The sequence below is a fragment of the Staurois parvus genome, unplaced genomic scaffold, assembly GCF_062004578.1.
Source record: "Staurois parvus isolate SC_StPar_1 unplaced genomic scaffold, SC_StPar_1.0 ptg000454l, whole genome shotgun sequence".
NCBI lineage: Eukaryota > Metazoa > Chordata > Amphibia > Anura > Ranidae > Staurois > Staurois parvus.
Window position 1 is genome coordinate 5,835,234 of NW_028318250.1, and position 21,952 is coordinate 5,857,185.

Consider the following 21,952-nt stretch of genomic DNA (forward strand, 5'->3'; position numbering starts at 1 on the left):
AGGAGATTGTGCAATCATATTATGTAGTGTATGGCTGGAATTAGATTCAGTTTAGACTGGATTTGATCAAACCGAGTCATGTGGCCGGGTGGAAAATTATCAATTATTGTGCATTCGATCGATGCTTTATTCACAGGGGCGGACTGACCATTTGGAAATTCGGGCACTGCCTGAGGGCCGGGGTCAATAGGGGGCCCCATGAGATGCCCCTGGTACCTTTTTCATAGGCTTTTTTGAGTTTGGGCAAGGACACAGGGGCCCCATGATCCCCTATTGCCTGGGGGCCCCATGAGTTGTCAGTCCACCCCTGGTTATTCATGATTGTGATTGATCAGATTATGAAATGACATGGCAAAAATAGATTGATCTCTAACAATCTTATGCTACGCTTGTATCGTAACTATCAAATAAACTCCACTTCCCTGTGTATGGCATATACTTAGTCAGTTATCCAATCAGAAGAGATCGATTAGCAAAGAAATTGATAATTTATCAAAGTGTGCCTGACCACAAAGGAGATTGTACAATCATATTATGTAGCTTATGGCCGGATTTAGACTCAGTTTAGACTGGATTTGATCAAAGTGAGTCAATTGGCCAGGGTGGAAAATGATCAATTATTGTTCATTCGATCAATGCTTTATTCATGATTGTGATTGATCAGATTATGAAATGACATGGCAAAAATAGATTGATCTCTAACAATCTTATGTTACGCTTGTATCGTAACTATCAAATAAACCCTGCTTCCCTCTGTGGCATATACTGAGAAAGTCATCCAATCAGAAGAGATTGATTAGGAAAGAAATTGATAATTTATCAAAGTGTGCATGACCATGACAAAGGAGATTGTACAATCATATTATGTAGCGTATGGATAGATTTAGATTCAGTTTAGACTGGATTTGATCAAACCGTGTCAATTGGCCAGAGTGGAAAATGATCAACTATTGTGCATTTGATCTTGATTGATCAGATTATGAAATGACATGGCAAAAACAGATTGATCTCTAACAATCTTATGCTACGCTTGTATCGTAACTATCAAATAAACCCCGCTTCCCTCTGTGGCATGTACTGAGTGAGTTATCCAATCAGAAGAGATCGATTAGGAAAGAAATTGATAATTTATCAACGTGTGCATGACCACAATAAAGGAGATTGTACAATCATATTGTGTAATGTATGGACGGATTTAGATTCAGTTTAGACTGGATTTGATCAAAGCGAGTCAATTGGCCAGGGTGGAAAATGATTAATTATTGTGCATTCGATCAATGCTTTATTCATGATTGTGATTGATCAGATTATGAAATGACATGGCAAAAATAAATTGATCTCTAACAATCTTATGCTATGCTTGTATCGTAACTATCAAATAAACCCCGCTTCCCTGTGTGGCATATCGATCGGATGAGTAGCCGACTTTGGATCATTGATTCCGATTGGAAGAGGTTGATTATTTATTGAAGCATGTATATCCACCATAGGGGCGATTGTACGCTCAGATTGTACAGTGTGCTCACTTTTCCATTCCTCCATTCATTTCATGTCTGTGATGTGAAATGTAACAATGCACTAGCTCATTTCTGTGCACATAATCCTCTTGCAGCTTAAAGCTACATGAATGTGTATGTCAGGTGAGCTTTGCCTGTACTTTCCATAGCAGGGCTTTCTTCCAGCTGCACAGCACATGATGATCCTCTCTATAGTCAGTGCATGCAGATCCTCATCCCCTCATTGTATAGGGTAGTATGATGTCTGATCACTCTCTGCACTCCCCATCCTCAGACAGACACAACACGTGCTGCCTCCCTCCTCCGCCTTTCTCCCATTGGCTGCTGATCCCGGCTTTTCGCCACCCTCCTCTTCCTATTATGGGGCATCCTGAGTCTGAACTGGGAGCTCCAAACAGCAGCATCAGTATCAGCAGCATCAGCATCTCTGGGTATCTATAGTACACACAGCATGGGGCTCTGCAGCACCCTCACTTGTCTGATGGCTCTCACTCTGCCCTGCTATCTCTATGGAGAGCAAGGTAAGTCTCCTGACATCAGCTACACACAAATCACACTGCACATCTGCTCTGCTACATCATCACAACGGATGCATGGGTTGTATAGGGGTGCCTTATCACAAAGAAAGCTTTTATATAGGGACACAACTATGATGACATATCCCACCTATAGGGCAATGTGCAATGTGATGTCTGCATGGCTTTATAAAACAAAAATGACATGGTAACATGTCACAACACTTACTAATACAACTAGCATGGGGACATTTCCATTGACCAATACAGTTGTTGTTGCTGCCAGTTTGAAAGTACTATATATATATATATATATATATATATATATATATATATATACTGTGATCAAGGTGATGTATTATCTAACATTGTTATTATACTATTGTTGTTGCAGTTGTTAGCTAGCATAAGAAATGTCTAATAGTGCATTAGTGACTTAAAATAGAATTTACTACAGCCAATCAGCTTCTAGCTTTCATTTTTAAAGCTGAACTGAACAAGCTGAAGCTAGACGCTGATTGGTTGCCATATACACACTATTCCCCCCTTTGAATTCTGCTGATTCCTCAATCAGCAGTGCTATTGCTATCAATGAATGGCAGGGTGTCTTTTATGATTCATATTATTGAGACGTCCGTTTAATAATAAAGATCGCTGAGACATCTGTTTAATAACACATGTAAGATCATTGAGACTTCATAATAATATTATTTTAGATCACTGAGATATCTGTTTAATAATATAGATCACTGAGACATATGTTTAATAATATACATCACTGAGACATATGTTTAATAATATTTTAGATCACTAAGGTATCTGTTTAATAATATTGCTTAAGATCACTAAGGTATCTGTTTATTAATATTACTTTAGATCGCTAAGGTATCTGTTTAATAATATTGCTTAAGATCACTAAGGTATCTGTTTATTAATATTACTTTAGATCGCTAAGGTATCTGTTTATTAATATTACTTTAGATCGCTAAGGTATCTGTTTATTAATATTACTTTAGATCAGTAAGGTATCTGTTTATTAATATTACTTTAGATCACTAAGGTATCTGTTTAATAATATTGCTTAAGATCACTAAGGTATCTGTTTATTAATATTACTTTAGATCGCTAAGGTATCTGTTTATTAATATTACTTTAGATCGCTAAGGTATCTGTTTATTAATATTACTTTAGATCAGTAAGGTATCTGTTTATTAATATTACTTTAGATCACTAAGGTATCTGTTTATTAATATTACTTTAGATCACTAAGGTATCTGTTTATTAATATTACTTTAGATCACTAAGGTATCTAATATTAATAATATTCTGTAAACCATTGAGATATCAGTTTAGGAATATATTTTTTTAGATCACCAGGATATTTGTTCAATACTACTATTTAAGATACATCTGTTTAATCATGTCATTTTAGGTTACCAATACATATGTTTAACAATATTTAAGATCACCAATACATGTGTTTAATAATATTTAAGATCACCAATACATGTGTTTAATAATATTTAAGATCACCAATACATATGTTTAATAATATTTAAGATCACCAATACATATGTTTAATAATATTTAAGATCACCAATACAGGTGTTTAATAACATTTTAGACCACTAGGACCTGTGTTTAATAATATCATCACTTCCACTGCTGCTTGCAGGAATAGCCGTAAGCCATGCTAGAGTTGAGCGTCTATTGTTTTGATGTGTAGACAATCACCCCCTGCTCTGGGTAGTCTGAATTTAAAGGGCTGGCTGATCGGAGGACCTCACTGAATGCATACAAGGATGCATCTTTTGTCTTTGCTCTTCCTGCTGAATAATGGAGCAGCGAGATGGTTAATGATACCTGTGACACAGAGTTTTGTTAGTGGAGACGGTGCAGATTTCAGAGGTGTCTCACGTGCAGGCATTTTTCAGGGTATACTTTTGGTCCAGTGCCTTTGTGGCTTTGTCGTTCTTTGCAGCTCTAACACTTGACTGCTAGCTGGGGTTGACAAACCTGTGAAGTGGGAGGTAAATGAGAAGTCACAGAATCATTGCTATTTTTTTGTCCTGGGCATTTAGGATGGTAGAGCTAATTTTCACAGCGGTATGGAAAATTATTGCTCAATGGTGCATGCATGATTTCTAATTGACTGGACTCTTCCTTAGTATCTTGACAGAGCAAGCCAGCAGGGAAACTGCATATCTCATCAATGACAGCTATTTACTGTAGAACTTAACTATTGGCACAAGATGGCATAATTACTTCCTGGAGACAAAAATGTCCTCTGCCGCGCTAGCAAGATCTCTTTAGTTTAATCAGAGACTTGATTTTTTTCTAACACTGTAACAAAGTATCGTACAAATGCTACTCAATGAACTGATGACTCATATGATTTACTTACTATTGTAAGCTTTGTACCAGCACGCCAAACCAGCAATCACCTCTAAAGACACAGCAAGGTTAAGAGCAATATCATAAAATACAAATTGCCACCTCCAGTAGGTTGATTGGGGAAAATGCAAATTCATTTCTTAGTGTATTCAGTAAATTATTGCTTTTATTTTATAAGATTGTGTAAAGAATGGAAATGATGTCATCCAAAGTGCTTTAACCAGTATCAGTTGGTGAGTTAAATGCAGTCCAGTAGATGAAGGATACATTCTGATTGGCTGATTGGGTACTGTGGTTTAGTGAAGCTTTTTTGCCTAGTAAATAAATTGGTAGCCTGGTTGTGCGTTTATTAAACAAGGGGGTGTGCCTGCAGTGAAAGCTGATTATATACACAGTTGCTTAGTGATTAGCACTTCTCAGCACTGGAGTCCCCAGTTCGAATCCCGGTCAGCACACTCTCTGCATGGAGTTTGCTTATTCACCCTGTGCTTGCATGGGTTTCATCCCTAAGACATGCTGGTAGGTTAATTGGGTGCTTTCTAAATTGGCCCAAGTATGTGTGCACATGTGAGATAGGGACCTTAGATTGTAAGAACAGGGGACTGATGTGACTGTACAATATTTAGCATGCTGTGTAAATTGTTGTTGCCATAAAAATACATGTAATAAATGAAATATCTAAAGATTCACCTGTTAAGTGAACATCACCTTAAACTTTCTAAAGGAAAAGACTCGTTCTTGAATATTTGAAAAGTGTTGCTGAAGCTGTGAGTTAAGTGAGGCTATGTGACACAAAACATGCCAGCTGGTAGGCAGTACAGAATGAGCTAGGCAATGTCTGGCAATCTGCATTGTTGCATTCTGGAGATGTCAGTTTGCTTTCTTTTAAAGTAATAACTCTATACCCACATTAGACATTTGATATGATATAGTTGAATACAGTGTAAAAATGAGTTAAAAATGACCTGTCGACAATCTTATCAGAATTATAGCCCAGTGGGTTCTTATTATGCTCATTGAAACCTTTGCAATTCTTATGGCTTTAAAAAAATGTTTCTACCTGCTCTGCATCTGTGAATTGCCGCTACACAACAGTTATGCAAAAAAGAAGTTATTTGGGATGACAAATATGAAATAGGTAGAAGGATGTGGCACTGTGTAGAATAGACAGGTGATCCTTTACAGCTCGCAATCTGCCGGAATGGCAAAGAGCACTGTGTAAAACAAGCCAAAGCATCTTAGAAATATTTGATGTCACTTTCATCTAGGTGAACAACTTGTTTTTAGAAGTCCATTTTCATCCAAGCTTCAAGATGTTGGAGAAAGGTGTATGATGAATTCTGAAAAGAAAAAAGGGCCAGAGTTACACAGAGATGAGAAAGAAAGATTTAGGTGTGAGTGTTGTAGATATAAGCGGTTCAAAGATGAGGCATTTCTGAGCTTGGTATAAGAGGATCGCACTGATGGAAGCAGAGATTGAAGATGATATACATGAATGTGCTAAGCCTTGTAGAAAGTGATGGAAATAGGAACTTTATAGAGAAAAGGTTAGGGATAGTACATGTTTTAATATTTTTGGTAAGCATTTACAAGTTGCATCATAAGGAAATGGTATTTGAACTGATCAATCACCTATCCATGAATGTACTGAGTCTATAAGGATTTGTGTCCATACAACAGGTTATTTAAATATATACCATTCTATATTCTCTTGGAATACTCTTTCAGATTCCGATTCAAAATACTTTATTAATCTAAAAAAGAAATTATTATTTTGTGATTATGTTCACTGCCTTTTTTCCATGTGTGTGAATTGAAACAATACCCCATACACTTCCATTTACATGATCTGTAATCTGATTAAAACTGTAGAATTATTGAATAAGATAATTAAGGAAAACATAATAAGTGGTTGATCTCAGGAGAAGAAAGCTATACTCTCCAAATACAGTTATATTTTACATGTCTTTCAAGTACTCAGGAACTGATTATTGCCCATGTAATTAATGTATTATCTAATTGCTATAGAAGGTATCAATCAATAGTATGGCAATTATCGCTACAAGCTTGGTATTCTATCTTTGTTCTTGCTACATCCAGAATGTAATTAAACCAGCAAGAAACTTTCAGACAAGTGTCATCTTTTCCTTAGAATACCACATAGGTAGCAGTTATTAGTAAATTGTTTAGGGTCACTTTCCATGCAGGAAAAGATGTCCAAAATATTTATTAATTCCTTTTTAACTTCCATAGTTTTTCTGCATTTATTTGTAATTTATTGAGAGACAATGAAATAGTAAGTGAATTAGGAGAATAGGTGTACTTTCATACGGAGCATAACATATTTCTGAAGTATGATTTGACAAAGTAGGATATAGGATTCAAAAATGGAATCAATCCTATCGGTTGCTTAAAAAATCCATGGATGGATGGAGGTTCCTGCAATAGAGGAGCTATTAATTTTTCTTCTTTAGTGTCCCATATCGCCTGCATTCCTTTCATTCCAGCATTGCAGCCTCCTTCAGACTTTTAGTATTCTTCAGTTTGCTAAATCCTCTACTTCACTATTTGGTTCCATCCTCCAAGATCCTAGATCATTGCAGAATACAGCACTGATGTTGAGTTTGAAGGATTCAAGTTACAGAAGCTTTGAATGCAGAGACAGCAGAGCCTGAGTGGTGTGAAAGTAGAATACCACATCTAAACCTAGAGTTAGTGGTCGGGCAACTGTAGCTTGCTTCTGTGCTCTTCACCAATTGCAGCCTCCTGTCCCATAAGGCAAGCAGGCCTACTGGTACTTGGTTGCCCCCAGGTCTATACACAATGCTATAGTGCCTGGTCATCCTTCTGGAGCAGGCACGAATTGAGCACAGAGAGCAGGTACTTGAACTGATCACAGTGAACAAGTACTGGAACTGAGCACAGTGAACAGTTACTTGCGGTTGGCAGACAGGCAGAGCAGTCCAGTGACAGTCCAGGTTCAGAGCAGACTGAATTCCAAGAGTAGTCATAGGCAGTCCATGGTCAAAAGTCAGACAGAGTTCTGAACGTGGGAACAAGGGAATCTGAATGAGCTGACAGGGCATGGCTAAGATGCAGGACTAGACATGGAAACAAGGCAGGGAAACAGGGAGTTTGAAGCACATGTTACAAACACTATCACAAGCATGAAACTGCAGGCTTGGCTGACCTAAAACAGATTTGGTCTCTACCCAGAGGCTACCTTTATCAATCACCCTGCAAGGGAATAGACTGCCAGAAAGAATGCAGCTCAACCAAACTAGGATGCTGGAACGAGACCAGCAGCTATCATGGAACAGGAGAGCTACATGTTCCTGACAGACAAGGGCCAGACATGACAGAGACATGGGTCACCAGAGAGGTAAGTATATTAGCTCTTCTATTGCAGGGTATCTCTATTTGGAATTTTTTAGGCTCACTTTAAGACCTATGAGTTGCAACATTTTCTTTCCATATCATATCTAAGCAGCTAAAATTGTAACATATAGGTGATTTGCTTCCTGAAATTAATGTGGCAGTTGTTATGATGAAATGTTGGGAGAGGTCACAGATAAATGATAACCAACACGGACCAGTGTCCATAAAGCAAAGTGGTTAGAGATGACATATTAAGGGGTGTATAAATTAGGAAAATGGCTAGCTGTATATTTATACTCTTTCCAATAATTTCTGGAGTTTAGCTTTAATATTATAAGGACTGTTCTGGAAATTGGTTTTAATTAGAAAATGTATGAGTAGCCCATCTGCTTTCAAAAGAAGACTTGAACCACAAGGACTAAGAACCAGTAACTTTGGAGGTACATTGATCACTCTATGTTTATTCTACCAGTATCTGAAGTTCACATATTGAAAACCACTCTGATTGCTAACCATTTTCTTTCTGCACTATACACTGATGAGCTTACTCATTATTTGAGCTTCATGTTATGCTCTTGTCAGGGAATGCTCAGTCATTACTTTATGTGTAGCCACTACTTACAGGATACATTCAATAAATTAAATTCGGGATGCAGGTCTCTAATGAGCATCCTTACGTCAGATTGCAGTTTTAAATGGGAGCTTATGAATGGGAAGCTCCATAGGACCATGCAAGCCAAGGAGCCTCTCTTACACCGGAAAGTGCAGCCAGTGCTCCAAGTATAGGCTTTTTTAGAAGGAAAAGAAAACTAGAGCACATTGAGAAGCAATACAGATTGTAAGTGCTCACACCAGCAGTATAAGTAGCAAAAACAAAATTAGGCTTTAATTTCACTTCCATCAACATAATTTGGTGCACCAGTCCTCATTGCAGATAATGATGAATTTTTTCATATCTTCCCCCCATCATGGCGCAAGTGATAGAACCATTCTTAAACACAAATTGCTGTTAATGCTGGAGTGGTTCATAAATCTACAGGGGGTGTTTGCTGCTACTTGTGGTATGTTGCTATCAAAATGATCATGGGGGGGGGGGTTGAGGGGGGTTGTTGGCCGTGATAAAGCGCAATATTGTACATAAGTGCTGGTTGGCTTTTTATAATGGCAACTAATCCTGTTTTTTTATGTGCAGGATATTGTAAATAAAGGTATGGCTCTTACTTTATGTATAATATAGGTTGGTGATTGTGTGACCACTTACTGTCTTGGTGAATCATTTTTGGATTACATTGGACAGCAGGAATACAAAGGGAGCCTAGTAATGAAAAACACCAAGTTATATCTGGGAGACTGTGTCAGCAGCTAAATAGCCTGTCTGCTCATTACTGTAATGTCCAGAAATGTCACATAACATGTCAGATAAACATGTTCATTGTATTCTGTACATTATCTACTGGAGGATCTCACAGTGCCTCAAGTCATGTTCTTTCCATATGTTGGCAATAAATCACTGAGCTTGCATAGAGTTTCATTTTAGTGATACATAGCAAAAGTTTAATCCAAATATTGGACCTATTACAGCCATGGTATGAAGTAGCCTAAAATATCAGAACAATTTTTTCTGCAGTCTGTAGAGGACACACTAATGAAGGTGATTTTTAAATGGTAATCACAGCTATTTATACTTTTGTTATTATCCTGAAATTGTGGTATATGTTTAACAATAACAAATAATTATCTTTGTCCTTCAAAAGTTGCTTTAAAATGTAACTGTCAGTAAGGGAGATGTCAGTTATTACCACTCAGAAACCAATGACAATAAAATGTGTATATGGTACCTTTTAATGGTATAGGTGTCTGTTTATTAAAATGCGATCATGCCTGCATGATTGTGGTTTACCTTTCTCCACACAGAACTTGATTTATCACTGCTGGAGAAAGGTTCAAGTTTGTTTGAGTGGATGAGCCATGTTCTGCCCAAACTCAGTTCAGCAAGACCTATGGGATGCTGTCACTTGTTCAAATCCCTGGCAGGCCAATCAGCTATGGCTGGAGCATTTCCCTACCTGGCCATATGGCCATATTAGGTCATGGATGTCACTAGCATTCCCGGTCCTTTGTATACATGCAGCTGGGGTGAGGAGTGTCTTTACCACAGCTGATTGGGCCGCAGTAATGCAATCATGGTATAGCTTCCCATGGGCTCATCCCTAAATATCACCACAATGTCAGGAGAAAAGCCTGGAGTGGAGAGTGGAGAAAGCTTTAGAAGGATGCACACTATCTAAAAATGTGCATATTTGTCCAATAATTTGCACAAAATCTGCAAATATAAGTGGAAGCCACATTGCCTCATTGAGGCCCATCTGGTCCTAACTCTAATGTTTGAGAGTCTACATATTGGAGCATGTATAGCAGTGGATACAGTAAACGCAGAAGGACCTTGACGAGGCAGTGCAGCTCCCACATATATTCGCAGATGTTGTGCAAACACAAATATGGAAATTGTTAGTGTCATTTTGATTCTTTTGTAGGGTAGCTGGTAAGTGTGCTGGGGAATTTTCTGGCTGTTTGCGCTGTGGAAATCCTTTCCATGTGAACCTTATTGTGAAAGCTAGTTATAGATTGGGGTGGTTGACATTTTTGTATTGCTGAGAAACAGTATCATTGGCATAACTATCACTAGAGATGAGCGAATTATTCAAAAATTCGATTCGGCTGATTCGCCGAATTTGCGGAAGAAATTCGATTCGATGCGAATTTATTCGCTGCGAATTTAACTTATTTAAAGGGTTTCTAGGCTTCAGAGAGCCTTTATATTAGTGCAGAACACTGTACCTTTAATTTAAATGCCCTTGGAGTCTGCTGGGGAAGAGAAATAATACTGTCAGTCAGTATGACATGCAGATGAGTGCCGTCGATCTTAGAATCACCGCACACTTCACTCATTTGGGCAGTCACGGGGCACGAAGAAGAAGAAGAAGAAGAAGTAGAAGAAGAATGAAAAGAAGAAGAATGAAAAGAAGAATGAAAAGAAGAAGGAGAATGAAAAGAAGAAGAAGAAGAATGAAAAGAAGAATGAGAAGAAGAATGAAAAGAAGAATGAAAAGAAGAATGAAAAGAAGAATGAAAAGAAGAAGAAGAAGAATGAAAAGAAGAATGAAAAGAAGAAGAAGAAGAATGAAAAGAAGAAGAAGAAGAATGAAAAGAAGAATGAAAAGAAGAAGGAAAAGAAGAATGAAAAGAAGAAGAAGAAGAATGAAAAGAAGAAGAATGAAAAGAAGAAGAAGAAGAATGAAAAGAAGAAGAATGAAAAGAAGAATGAAAAGAAGAAGAAGAAGAATGAAAAGAAGAAGAAGAAGAAGAAGAAGAATGAAAAGAAGAAGAAGAATGAAAAGAAGAAGAATTCCATTCCAGCAAAAAGTGTATCTGCAGAGAGCTCCGCTATTTCTGACAGTTCTCTGACAGCTCCTTCACATTTACAGCGGTTGAAACATTGTATCTATTTGTTTCCGAATAAAAACATCTGTATCCTAAATGGAAACAAATAGATACAATGTTTCAACCGCTGTAAATGTGAAGGAACTGTCAGAGAACTGTCAGAAATAGCGGAGCTCTCTGCAGGGACACTTTTTGCCGGCTGTAGAAGGGATGAAAATCGGCCGATCGGGAAAAATTCGATTCGCGCATCCGAAGTTTGCTAATATTCGGATTCGGTGCGAATCGAATTTTTCCTAATATTCGAAACGAATTCCACTTCGCCAAGTTCGATTCGCTCATCTCTAACTATCACCTGGAAACTCCAGTTATTCAGCTTGATTGCTGGGTTTCCAGGCTGCCGAATCTCTACGTCTCCCCTCTCGTTATTGTCACTGCCTCTGGCCAATCTCCCCCTCTGGCTACAGCAATGTTTTTATTCTAGCACTATACTCCAGGACTGACTGCCTTCTCCCATTCCCCCATATTACTGACACATTACATTGCATTGCCTTCACTGCCTCTGTATCTACTCTCCCTGCCTGCTGTATTCTTCATCCTTCTGCTATCGCCCCTCATATCCCCTTGAATTTTGCTTCTGACCACATATTTCCCCTCTCCCCCAATCATACAAGCATCTCTTGTCCACTTCAATCACCATCAATACTACACCAGTTCCTACTTTAATCAAACTTTTTTTTTTTTTTTAAGTAAAAATATTTGTCTTTTTTTTTTAAATTGAGAACCTCTGTGTCCGTTAATGTGACAATCAGAAATGAACATGTGAGCAGATGCACATATGTCAACACTCATTTTCTCTGTGGGTGAACACAGATTGGTTTTCATCTGTCAGGAGATTTGGCAAAAATGGAAGAAAATGCTTGTTACAGGACATGTGTGACATTTTTGTACATCGGTATGCTGCCTAAAAGCATTGCAACATGCATTAATGTGTATAGAGTATAGAGGCTGTTGTGCATAGAGTTCAATGAACTGTTAGTTTATAAATAGTTTATTAATAAAATTTAAAAAACCACTGCAGTGCATTGAAACAATGCCTCACAGGGGGCATGCACAATGCACAGCAGCAAAAGCACTTCCATTGGTGTGAATAGGCCCTTAGTGAACATAGCTCAGCAGTATCAAGTAGCAAAATATTTGCCAGTTGTAAACATGAATGTGTCATGCATCGTTCCTAAAGCATCTGTACACCAAACAGTCCTATAGGTAGTAATGAATTCCCCTGTGAAGATCAAGGGAGGAGGAAGGAAGGAGTTACATGCTGGAAAGCGCCTTATTGGATGCTTTACAGCATGGGCACTCATGTCATTATGCCTGATTTATGTGTGAAATGGTAACGTCCCTTACTCTTTACTTCGTGTTTTATCAAAAAAGCCTTTCTCACCATGACTTACTTGGTTTGGCTTGGCAGTAAATCTTGGTGGCTTTTCTCCATATTTATCACATAAGACACTTTCACCATTTATTAAACAGGTACATTCCTATTACATTCTCTGTACTTGTCTCCGAGAAAACACAGTGAAGTGCAGGAGCCAGATATTTCCTTTTTTTTTAGATCCTAATTGACTTATCACCATTTATTAAACACTTCACTAGGGATTTATCTTCGCTTATCACCAGCCTTTCACTGTTTATTAAGCATACACCCTAGTGTAGCCAATTCAGTGAGATCTGAGATATGCATATTTAACAAAATTTGCCACAATATACAATAGTTTAAACCACTGGCGGACAACGTAATCAAAATAAAGAGTCTCAAATGAAGCCCCTGACATGTTCAGAGGGTTGCAATTATTATTATTATTATTATTTATTAGGATTGTATTCATGAGATTTTAAAATATTATTTTGTATAAACCAATCCTCTTTTGTATTACCGTCAGACAATAAAAGATATGTACCAGCTTTTGAAATCTTGGGAGCCTTTCCAAATCAGCAGCACACGCTGTCTGTAGACCATCTTGTATATCATAGCTCCTTGCACTGTCTTCTTAAATAAAGTTATCCATATTCATGAGAGGACAGTTGCCTGATTTGGCTATTCTTTGCCTTATTGGGTAACAATCTTATAGTCATGTGTCAGGCTGACAACCAGCCAAAGGTCCTTGAGGGAACATTGATCAGTCAAACTGGAAATGTATGATTCTCCTGATCAGCTTTCCGCTTTCATTGCTTTAGTACATTGTATAAATATAAGTGCCTTTTTGTCTAGGACTGGAGAGATAAGGTGTATTACCTTCCCCATACATCAGTCTGACAGGCTCCAGCAACATTCTCTTCTACCTGAAGCTCCAGGTTGTGGATTGTCTCTTGCATCATCACATATGCTGCAGGTTAATAACCCTGCATTGTACAGGAGGAGGTGAGCTTGCAACAGCAGCCTGAAGTGTCTTAAAGAGAATGCTGCCTTGGGCCATTCACATAGATGGAAGAAGCCTGCCTGAGCAAGGAATAAGGTAAGTATTACATCTTATCCCTGCATTACTAGACAAGTATTTAACCCCTGCAGTGCAGGGGGCCCCATCGCAAGGGTACATTTTGTTTAATTCCCAGAGTTCAGCTTTCATATGATAATCTTGTTACTCTTCTGACATAGTACAGTGTTTCTGCAGTACAGAAACAAGACAGAATTGCAGTGTAAATGAAAATTAAAATGACAGAAAGTACGTTTCATCATTCATCTGAAATAAATTATATCTGACATAGACACATAATATAAAAGCAACATTTCAATTAAACTTTTCTGGAATGCTATAAAAGAAACAAAATCTGAAAAGTAATTGAGAAGGAAATGCTTTATAAATTAAGGTTCACACTTCATTATTGATTTGTTGTCCCCAACTATAGTCACCTCTTCACTTGTAAAAGGCAGCTTGCATTGCACTGTAATCAATAGGTTGCCAGAAATGGATTGTTAGCTATTTATGCATACCTATGAATATTCAGAAGGAAAAAGCATAGTGTGTTAATTTCTTATTAAATTATATGTGTTGTATATCAGAATAATTGGGTGAGACGTTAGAAAAATGAAAACATGGTGATGGAGTACAGCTTATAGGGTTGATGTACTGGGGGGAGTAAATAATGTTCATTCAGTAAAGTGAATGTTAGCTTTGCAAATAGAGTGACATATCTTTGTTTCAATCGCCCAGTAGCATAAAAGCAAAAATACAGTTTTTTCTTTTAATTTCCTTGCACATGGCAGGTTATTGAAACAGTTTCACCACATTTACTTACTTAGGTTTCTGAAAACATTCTTCTCCTTTAATAAATGGGCAACTTTGTGTCAGATATAAGTGAACCTTTGCCTAAAGAAATCTGAAGGCTGCCAATTGCTGACCTCTTTCTGAAAATACTATTCATGGAGATCCTAAAGCTTCAGTGCTGTCTGAGTGACTTACCTGGGGCAAGAATGTAGATCAGGAAAGCCAAAGAGAAGTTGGAGTAAATCTGCATACTTATTATGGTTCAATGACACAAAAAGTACTGAAGATACTCAGTCAATATGGCACCAAAGAACTCATAATTTCTGAAGGGGAGGTCAATGATGGCATCCTCTGCACTTTGTTTTTTGTACATTACTTCAAGATCTCTAAAATTGCTGTTCACAAAGCTACACAGGCATTGTAAGTTAAAACTGGAATCCTAAAATAATATAAGATGTTTTACTGGTTTTGACTTCTTTGACATTGCAGTTGTTTTAAAGGTCAGTAACACCTTCCAAGGGATTCAATACCATTTTTTCCATCCTTAGCTGCAATTTGCTATATTAAGAAACCTCCAATTCAATAATAATATATAAACACCTATAATGTAATTACTGGATGCAGAATAGTTTACTGAAAGAAATAAAAAATACAGCAAGCATGAACAAGGTGTAAGCAGACATTAAGATGAAAAAAACTCGAGTCTCAGTAGTCTTGGTGGAAAACATTCTTGTACTGTGATAACAACATATATAACGCATACACAGAAGCTGAGGAATGCATTAACCCCTTATGACTGCAATATGCATTTTTAAATCCACATGAAAAATGTCCCTTGCCATGAGAACATTAAAAGATAAGTTCATCTTTTGTAACACGTTACATGTTACACCCATATTCAGGGTATAACATGTAACATGTTATGAACGGACCAGTCCCTGCACCCCGTTTTCACAGCTAGTGGGGGATCTTCTCCACCGCTAGCTGTCACAATTTATAAAAAGCATTTCGTCCTCCCGGCCGCATCACCCATTTACACTATCCTGTGAATGAGAAAACTACAAACTTTGTGGCTGTAGGATTGAAGGTTTGAAGGAGACCTACATGGCACCAGCGATCTGCTGATCCCTAGTGCAATGCTTTAGAGGCTCCAGAAACAAAAAATAATAAATGCATATTTTTTTACCTGCAAAAAAATGTGCATTTATTGTTTTTTGTTAGAAGGTGAACTTATCCTTCCAAAGATATGTTATCCCCAGGGGCGGACTGACAACTCATGGGGCCCTCGGGCAATAGGGGATCATGGGGCCCCTGTGTCCTTGCCCAAACTCAAAAAAGCCTATGAAAAAGGTACCAGGGGCATCTCATGGGGCCCCCTACTGACCCCGGGCCCTCTGGCAGTGCCTGAGTTTCCAAATGGTCAGTCCGCCCCTGGTTATCCCAACATTTCATATTCCTGATATGTGCCTGATATGCCATGTACCTGTGTTAAAAAGTATCCTGTTCTCTTTGTATTGCTTCCTTTGTGTGAAATACCTGGTGATTCTGCCAGTCCCTCTGCTTTCCTATATCAAACTGACCATAGTAGGCACAAGAGAACATCCATCCCAGATTTCTAGCTGTGTTGGGAAGCCAGCCTGTCTGTCCTCTAATGATCAGACTGATACTCACCCCCCCCCCCCCCACCCGCACAGTCATTTACTGTGAAGATCAGTGTGCTGTTGCTTTTCCTCCTCAGCCTCTGTAAGTCCCTTATGCAGCTAAGAACAGAGGTGATCACTTAAAATAATGAAAAATGAGATATTTATAACTTTTTAAAATATAAATATTTTAAAATATAAATATATACACAAATGTTTGACTTTCATTTATATTTTAAACTGATTGGGTTGATTTACAAGGTGAGGGTTCAAATATACTTTAATTAGCCTTGTAGCAGGGAACTGAAAATGTGCAACTGCTTGTGTCCCTAGTTCTTACACTTGCTGTCACAATGAAACATTAGTCATAGAGTTATTGACAAGATATTGCTAACAAGAGTTAGGCTTTTTCACAAAACTGACACATAGAAATAGTGATACAGGTGTTTGAAGAAGATGTTATTTGCAGCCTTTATTTGCAGTTAGTGAGGATTGGCCAGTCACTACCTCCTATTTGTGGTACTAGAAGGGATCTTTTAATACTTACCTTTTTAGTCAAAGACAATTGAAATAAACATGTCTACACACACGCAGTGGTGTATTTACGTTTTATGCTGCCCTAGACAACACAAAAATTGGTGCCCCCCCCCCCCAGAAAGAGCCTGCCATTGACCAAGAGCATCCCTGCACTCCACCCAAGCCTTCCACTACCACTGCCCCCCACACCATCCTTCATGGCGAGAGAGAGAAAGACACTCACCTTCACAGCTCCAGACATCCCCAGGAACGGGAGTCGGGCTGTGCATACACTGTCATGAAACCCACAACATCTCTCGAAACCCACCAGGTCCCCATGCCATGTGTGTTCCTTCTTCCATCCCTTCTTCCAAGGGGCACTGCTGCCCCCCTGAAAAATGCCGCCCTAGGCAAATGCCTTGTTTGCCTTGTGGTAAATACACCCCTGCACACACACACACATACAGTACATGTCAACACCAGCTTTAATATGAAAATATCTTAGAAGTGTCTTCTATCTTTGTTCAACAATTTTCTAGGGTGAAATTTAGGTAACCATTACTTAACCATTGTACTGCCATCCTCATTATGACTGCATAAATGGAGTGCTGGAGCATGGAATGGGGGAATCCCATGCTCAGCGTTGTTCACAGCTACATATTGGGGTTTACAAAAACTGGAGAGTGCAAAATCTGATGCAGGTACCAATCAGCTTCCAGTTTTTTTTTTGTCAAAGCTTAATTGAACAAACCTAACCACTTCCAGTCCGTACACTTTTACCCCCTTCCTGTCCAGGCCAATTTTCAGCTTTCAGTGCTATCACATTTTGAATGAAAATTGCGCGGTCATGCAACACTGTACCCATATGAATTTTTTATCATTTTTTTTGAGACAGATAAAACTTTATTTTGGGGGTATTTTTTCACCACTGGGATTTTTATTTTTTTTGCTATGTAAATTAAAACGTCCAAAAATTTTTCTTATAATATTTTGCAAATAAATAGTATTTCATCATAAATCTTGGCCAAAATGTATTCCGTTATATTTTTAGTAAAAAAAACAAAAAACAAAATTAGTTTATAACCAAAAATTATAATTTTTAAACTTATTTTTCCATTTTTTTTTATTTTTTTATATTATTTTTTATTTTTTTTTTTTTTTTTACATACTGTCATCCTAGCAGTACAGTGTCACCATGGTGACACTGTACTACTTGTGGAGGGTGATTGAGATTTTTTGTTTTTACACTGATTGCTTTTACACCCATAAAGGATGTAAAAGCAATCATTTCTCCTTCTCTCTAGCTGCATTCTTGCAGCCATTGCAAACTACTGAGTGAGCCGTGATTGGTCACAGCTTGTCACATGGTACAAGGCTGTTGTGAATAGCCTTGTACCATGTGACCTCTGTGATCATTCACAGATTTTACACGTAGTAAGCAATGATGTCACAAGTGACATCTTGCTTACTACTCTGCATGTGATCACTGATTGGACAATCAGTGATCACATGTTTGGGACCTCGTACAGAGGTCCCATCCGACAATCGGTGTTTGCATGCTCCCAGAGAGCAGGGTGCTGGGAGACCATTTATAAATGGCCACCTGACCCTGCACTGCCACCGTCCGGCTGTTTATATACAACGGCCTGACAAGAGGGTGTTAAGTTAGAATCTGATTGGCTACCATGCACTTCTGCAGCATATTTTTAGTAAATCAACAACATCAAATAAAATGGGAAAGTTTTAAAAATTACCTTTCACTGGTTCATCGTCCAAGGTACAGGTAAGTTGTGCCTGTATTCTGGCCTCACATTTGGCTAATGGTGCAGAAGAGTCCAATCTTAGTGAAAAGCACATTTTGTACTCTACATTTTTGCCCCGTCTTCTTGCAACACAACATATAAGCTGGTACTAGCACAACAGAGCACTATATAGTATGCTTTCAGCCCTCTTGTTATACAAATAACATGTCATATACCTGGCATTGATGGGGGGGGGGGCTTATTTTTTTCTATTTGCAGAACTTCTCAGCCTTGTTGGATGAATTTATTTTATGAATTTACTTTTTTTCTAATCAAAATGTGACTCAGTGTAGTTCAACCTGACTAGGCATCAGATGCCAAACAACAGTCTACCAGAATCCCAATAGAATAACCAACTACGCTGCATACAAATTGATAGCCTGAAATGTTTGTTTCATCTTGAATATTTACCCAATGCCATTGCTGCTTGGATAACATTGTACAGCTGAAGAGAGGAACCTTTAAGGCTTGATGTTTCTGTGTTGTGGGTCCCATGTGCTCTCTCCCTCTCGCTCATTTCATGGGGTGCATTATTGTAGCTACATCTTTGCCTGAAGGGCATTAACAAATCAAAAGTCAAAGAATTCCTTTGACATTCTTCATTCTTTTATTTGCGAGTGCAAGAAAAAAAAAATACACAAACACAAACACATACAAACTAATATACCAATATAATATTCATTTAGCATCAACTGTTTACATAAAGAGAACAAAACCATCATTAGCTCATAAACTTGCAGCCCTGGTGTATCATGAGAATTTCATTTTATGGATTGGAAATATTGTTTTTATATTTCTAGCATGCAATCCATTCATGTGGCAATTTACAGCATCACAGAAACAATAGACTAAACAGCACAAAGTAGCTAGAGATATAAATAAGACACAATTCAGTTCTAGACAGCGGTGGGTGAGATCAGACAGTGCAGGGTAACGTGAGGTAATAGATGGACATTGCATAAAGGGTCATACTGTATTCTGATATGTATTTACGGCCTCGGGTACAGTACTCCTGAGAATTGGCTGGCTTTGTTTGCCTGGAATGTAAATCAAGCCATTACATTCTCTCTCCTGCTTTATTTCTTTATAAACTCCGCTGCACATTACATTGTGCTGTCTCTTCTCATCTCCACCATGACAGTCATTGTAAGAGCTTTGTGGAATAACTTCAGAGAGAAAAATGAGACACAGGCTATTTACAAACCTCTACAGTAATATTTCACCCAGCTTCTATTTTATTGTTAGATGGAGAGATAAATCGCAGATCTTTTCTTTTGCTACATTTACAACCTTAAACTGTCCTGTCTTGTTTAAAGAACTGAGATATTCCTTCAGGGCTCTCCTTATAAAATAAAATATGCCCAAGCTTAAAAAAAAGACATGCAGGGCTTTGAATGTTGTTAGAAACCCATAATATTTTAGAAAATATAGCTTTTCCATTCTTATTGGTCAAGTGTCCTATAACCGTAAGTGGACCTGTCATATTACAACCATGTGATCTTCTTGCTGCGCATTCCCTGTCAGACATGCCCATCCTATGGCTTTTAATTATGAGTCACTTGCTCAAAACAAAATGCAGCCAGTCAAATGTGCTCACTTGCATTCTTGTTCTGGACCAGTGAATTACTAAGTAGTAAAGACACAGGGTACCAACGATCGCTGATAAATAAGCAACACCAAAAAGGTCAGAAAAGACAGCTACCATACTTCTAACATGACAAGTTCATTCTAATGGCTTTTCTGTATCTTTGTCCCTGAAGCCAGGCCATATAAACCAAAAGAAGTTGTGTTTAATTCATCTTGCACTGATAAAAGCTAATAAGCCTCAAACAACTCTATATAAGCTGCAAAAAAAATGCTTTATTTTGTAACTGTGTAAAGAACCAGCAATTCTGAGGACACAGTGGTGTAAAATATATGAATTTCATATCTATGCCCACGACAAATAAAGGCCAGGGTCACATTAATAAGAGTCCAGTAGACTACCCTTTAATCATCCTATCCCGTTTTTTTCTTTGTATACTTCAAAGTAAATTGTTATGAAAATTAATATTTTGCCAAATAAAGCATACATACAGTATGTAGAATAGAGTTTTATAATCTGTATAAATCTAATTTTTGAAGGTGTTCTGCTCTATAAATACATCTGTAAATCTGTAAATGAGAGGTCACAAGATCACAGTGGAAGGCAAGAAAAATGTGGTCTGTGGTCTAACCCCAAGTAACCATTTTTTCTGAAAAGGTGATTATACACTATGTCAGTGGAGTATTTTACAGTATTCCTGCAGAAGTTCTTTATAATTCCTAGTGGTCACTATTTCTTAACCACTTCTGACTGTGTTATAGTCGAATGATGAAAATAAAGCAAGAAATAACACCTTGATATTGTTTTATTATATTGCTCTATTGTATTTTTTACATAAAGATGTCTATATGTCCTAAACATAACATTTTAGCGCTGCACCTTGCTTTATTTTGATTACTTTGGAGGTTTATATGGTGCCTTTTTGGTGTTCAGCTGCTGTTTTCTCCTTTCAACTTATTTATCATTTTACTTTAGCGCTCACTTACCCTACCTTAATAGTCGAATGATGGCTACAGCATGATCATCCAGTTACGGGAGGGCATCATATGACGTCCTCCCAGAATGCACCCCCCACCGGCACACACCTAGCACTCCCTGTGATTGCTGTGTCCTTTGGACACAGCTGATCACATGACATGGTAAAAGGCCAATCACAGTGGTCATTTCCATGTGATCAGCTGTGTCCAATCACAGCTGATCACCATGTATATACACTTGCTGGTTACCTGCAGTACTTTCCTCGCGCTGTCAGTGTGAGGAAAATACAGCCGATAACAAGCAAATGTCAAAGGAGACATCATTGATTATTGCAGCCCCAAAGGTGCCTATCAGAGCCCAACAGTGCCACCATCAGTGCCACCTATCAGTGCCGCAAGTCAGTGCCCTTCAGTGCTGCCTATTAGTGCCCATCAGTGCCGCATATTAGTGCAGCCTAATCAGTGCCTCCTCATCAATGCCCACCAGTGCTGCCTCATCAGTGACTTTTTTCATCTTTTTGTTTATAGTGCAAAAATTAAAACTAGTGGTGATTAAATACCAGCAAAAGAAAGCTCTACTTGTGTGAAAATAATTATAAAAATTTCATATGGGTGCAGTGTTGCATGACCGCGCAATTGTCATTCAAAGTGCGACAGCACTGAAAGCTGAAAATTGGCCTGGGAAGGAAGGGGGTCAAAGTGCCCAGTAGGCAAGTGGTTAATCAGGGTCATAGTTATAATAAGGACATTTATGAGTTAATGCCTCAGACAACAAGTTACACAGTAACAACAGTAAAGTCTAAATTTGCAGCTATTATTATTTCTTTTACATTTTGCCTTGTGATGCCACCTTTGGGGACCTGTGGAGGGGGATGTTCACACTACAGTGCAGCACAGTAGTGACATCATAAAATTTCACTCCAA

The 21,952-nt window shown here is 38.1% G+C and overlaps 1 protein-coding gene across 1 annotated transcript in view; it reads left to right on the forward strand.

Annotated features, from left to right (window-relative positions):
• The first annotated feature begins 1,900 nt into the window (after positions 1–1,900).
• EPHA10 (EPH receptor A10) overlaps positions 1,901–21,952 on the forward strand; it is an 861,867-nt gene continuing 841,815 nt past the window's right edge. Inside the window, exon 1 of the mRNA XM_089688795.1 lies at positions 1,901–2,038. Within this exon, the coding sequence (XP_089544921.1) occupies positions 1,969–2,038 (70 nt within the window). The 5' untranslated portion in view covers positions 1,901–1,968. The remainder of the gene's footprint in view (positions 2,039–21,952) is intronic.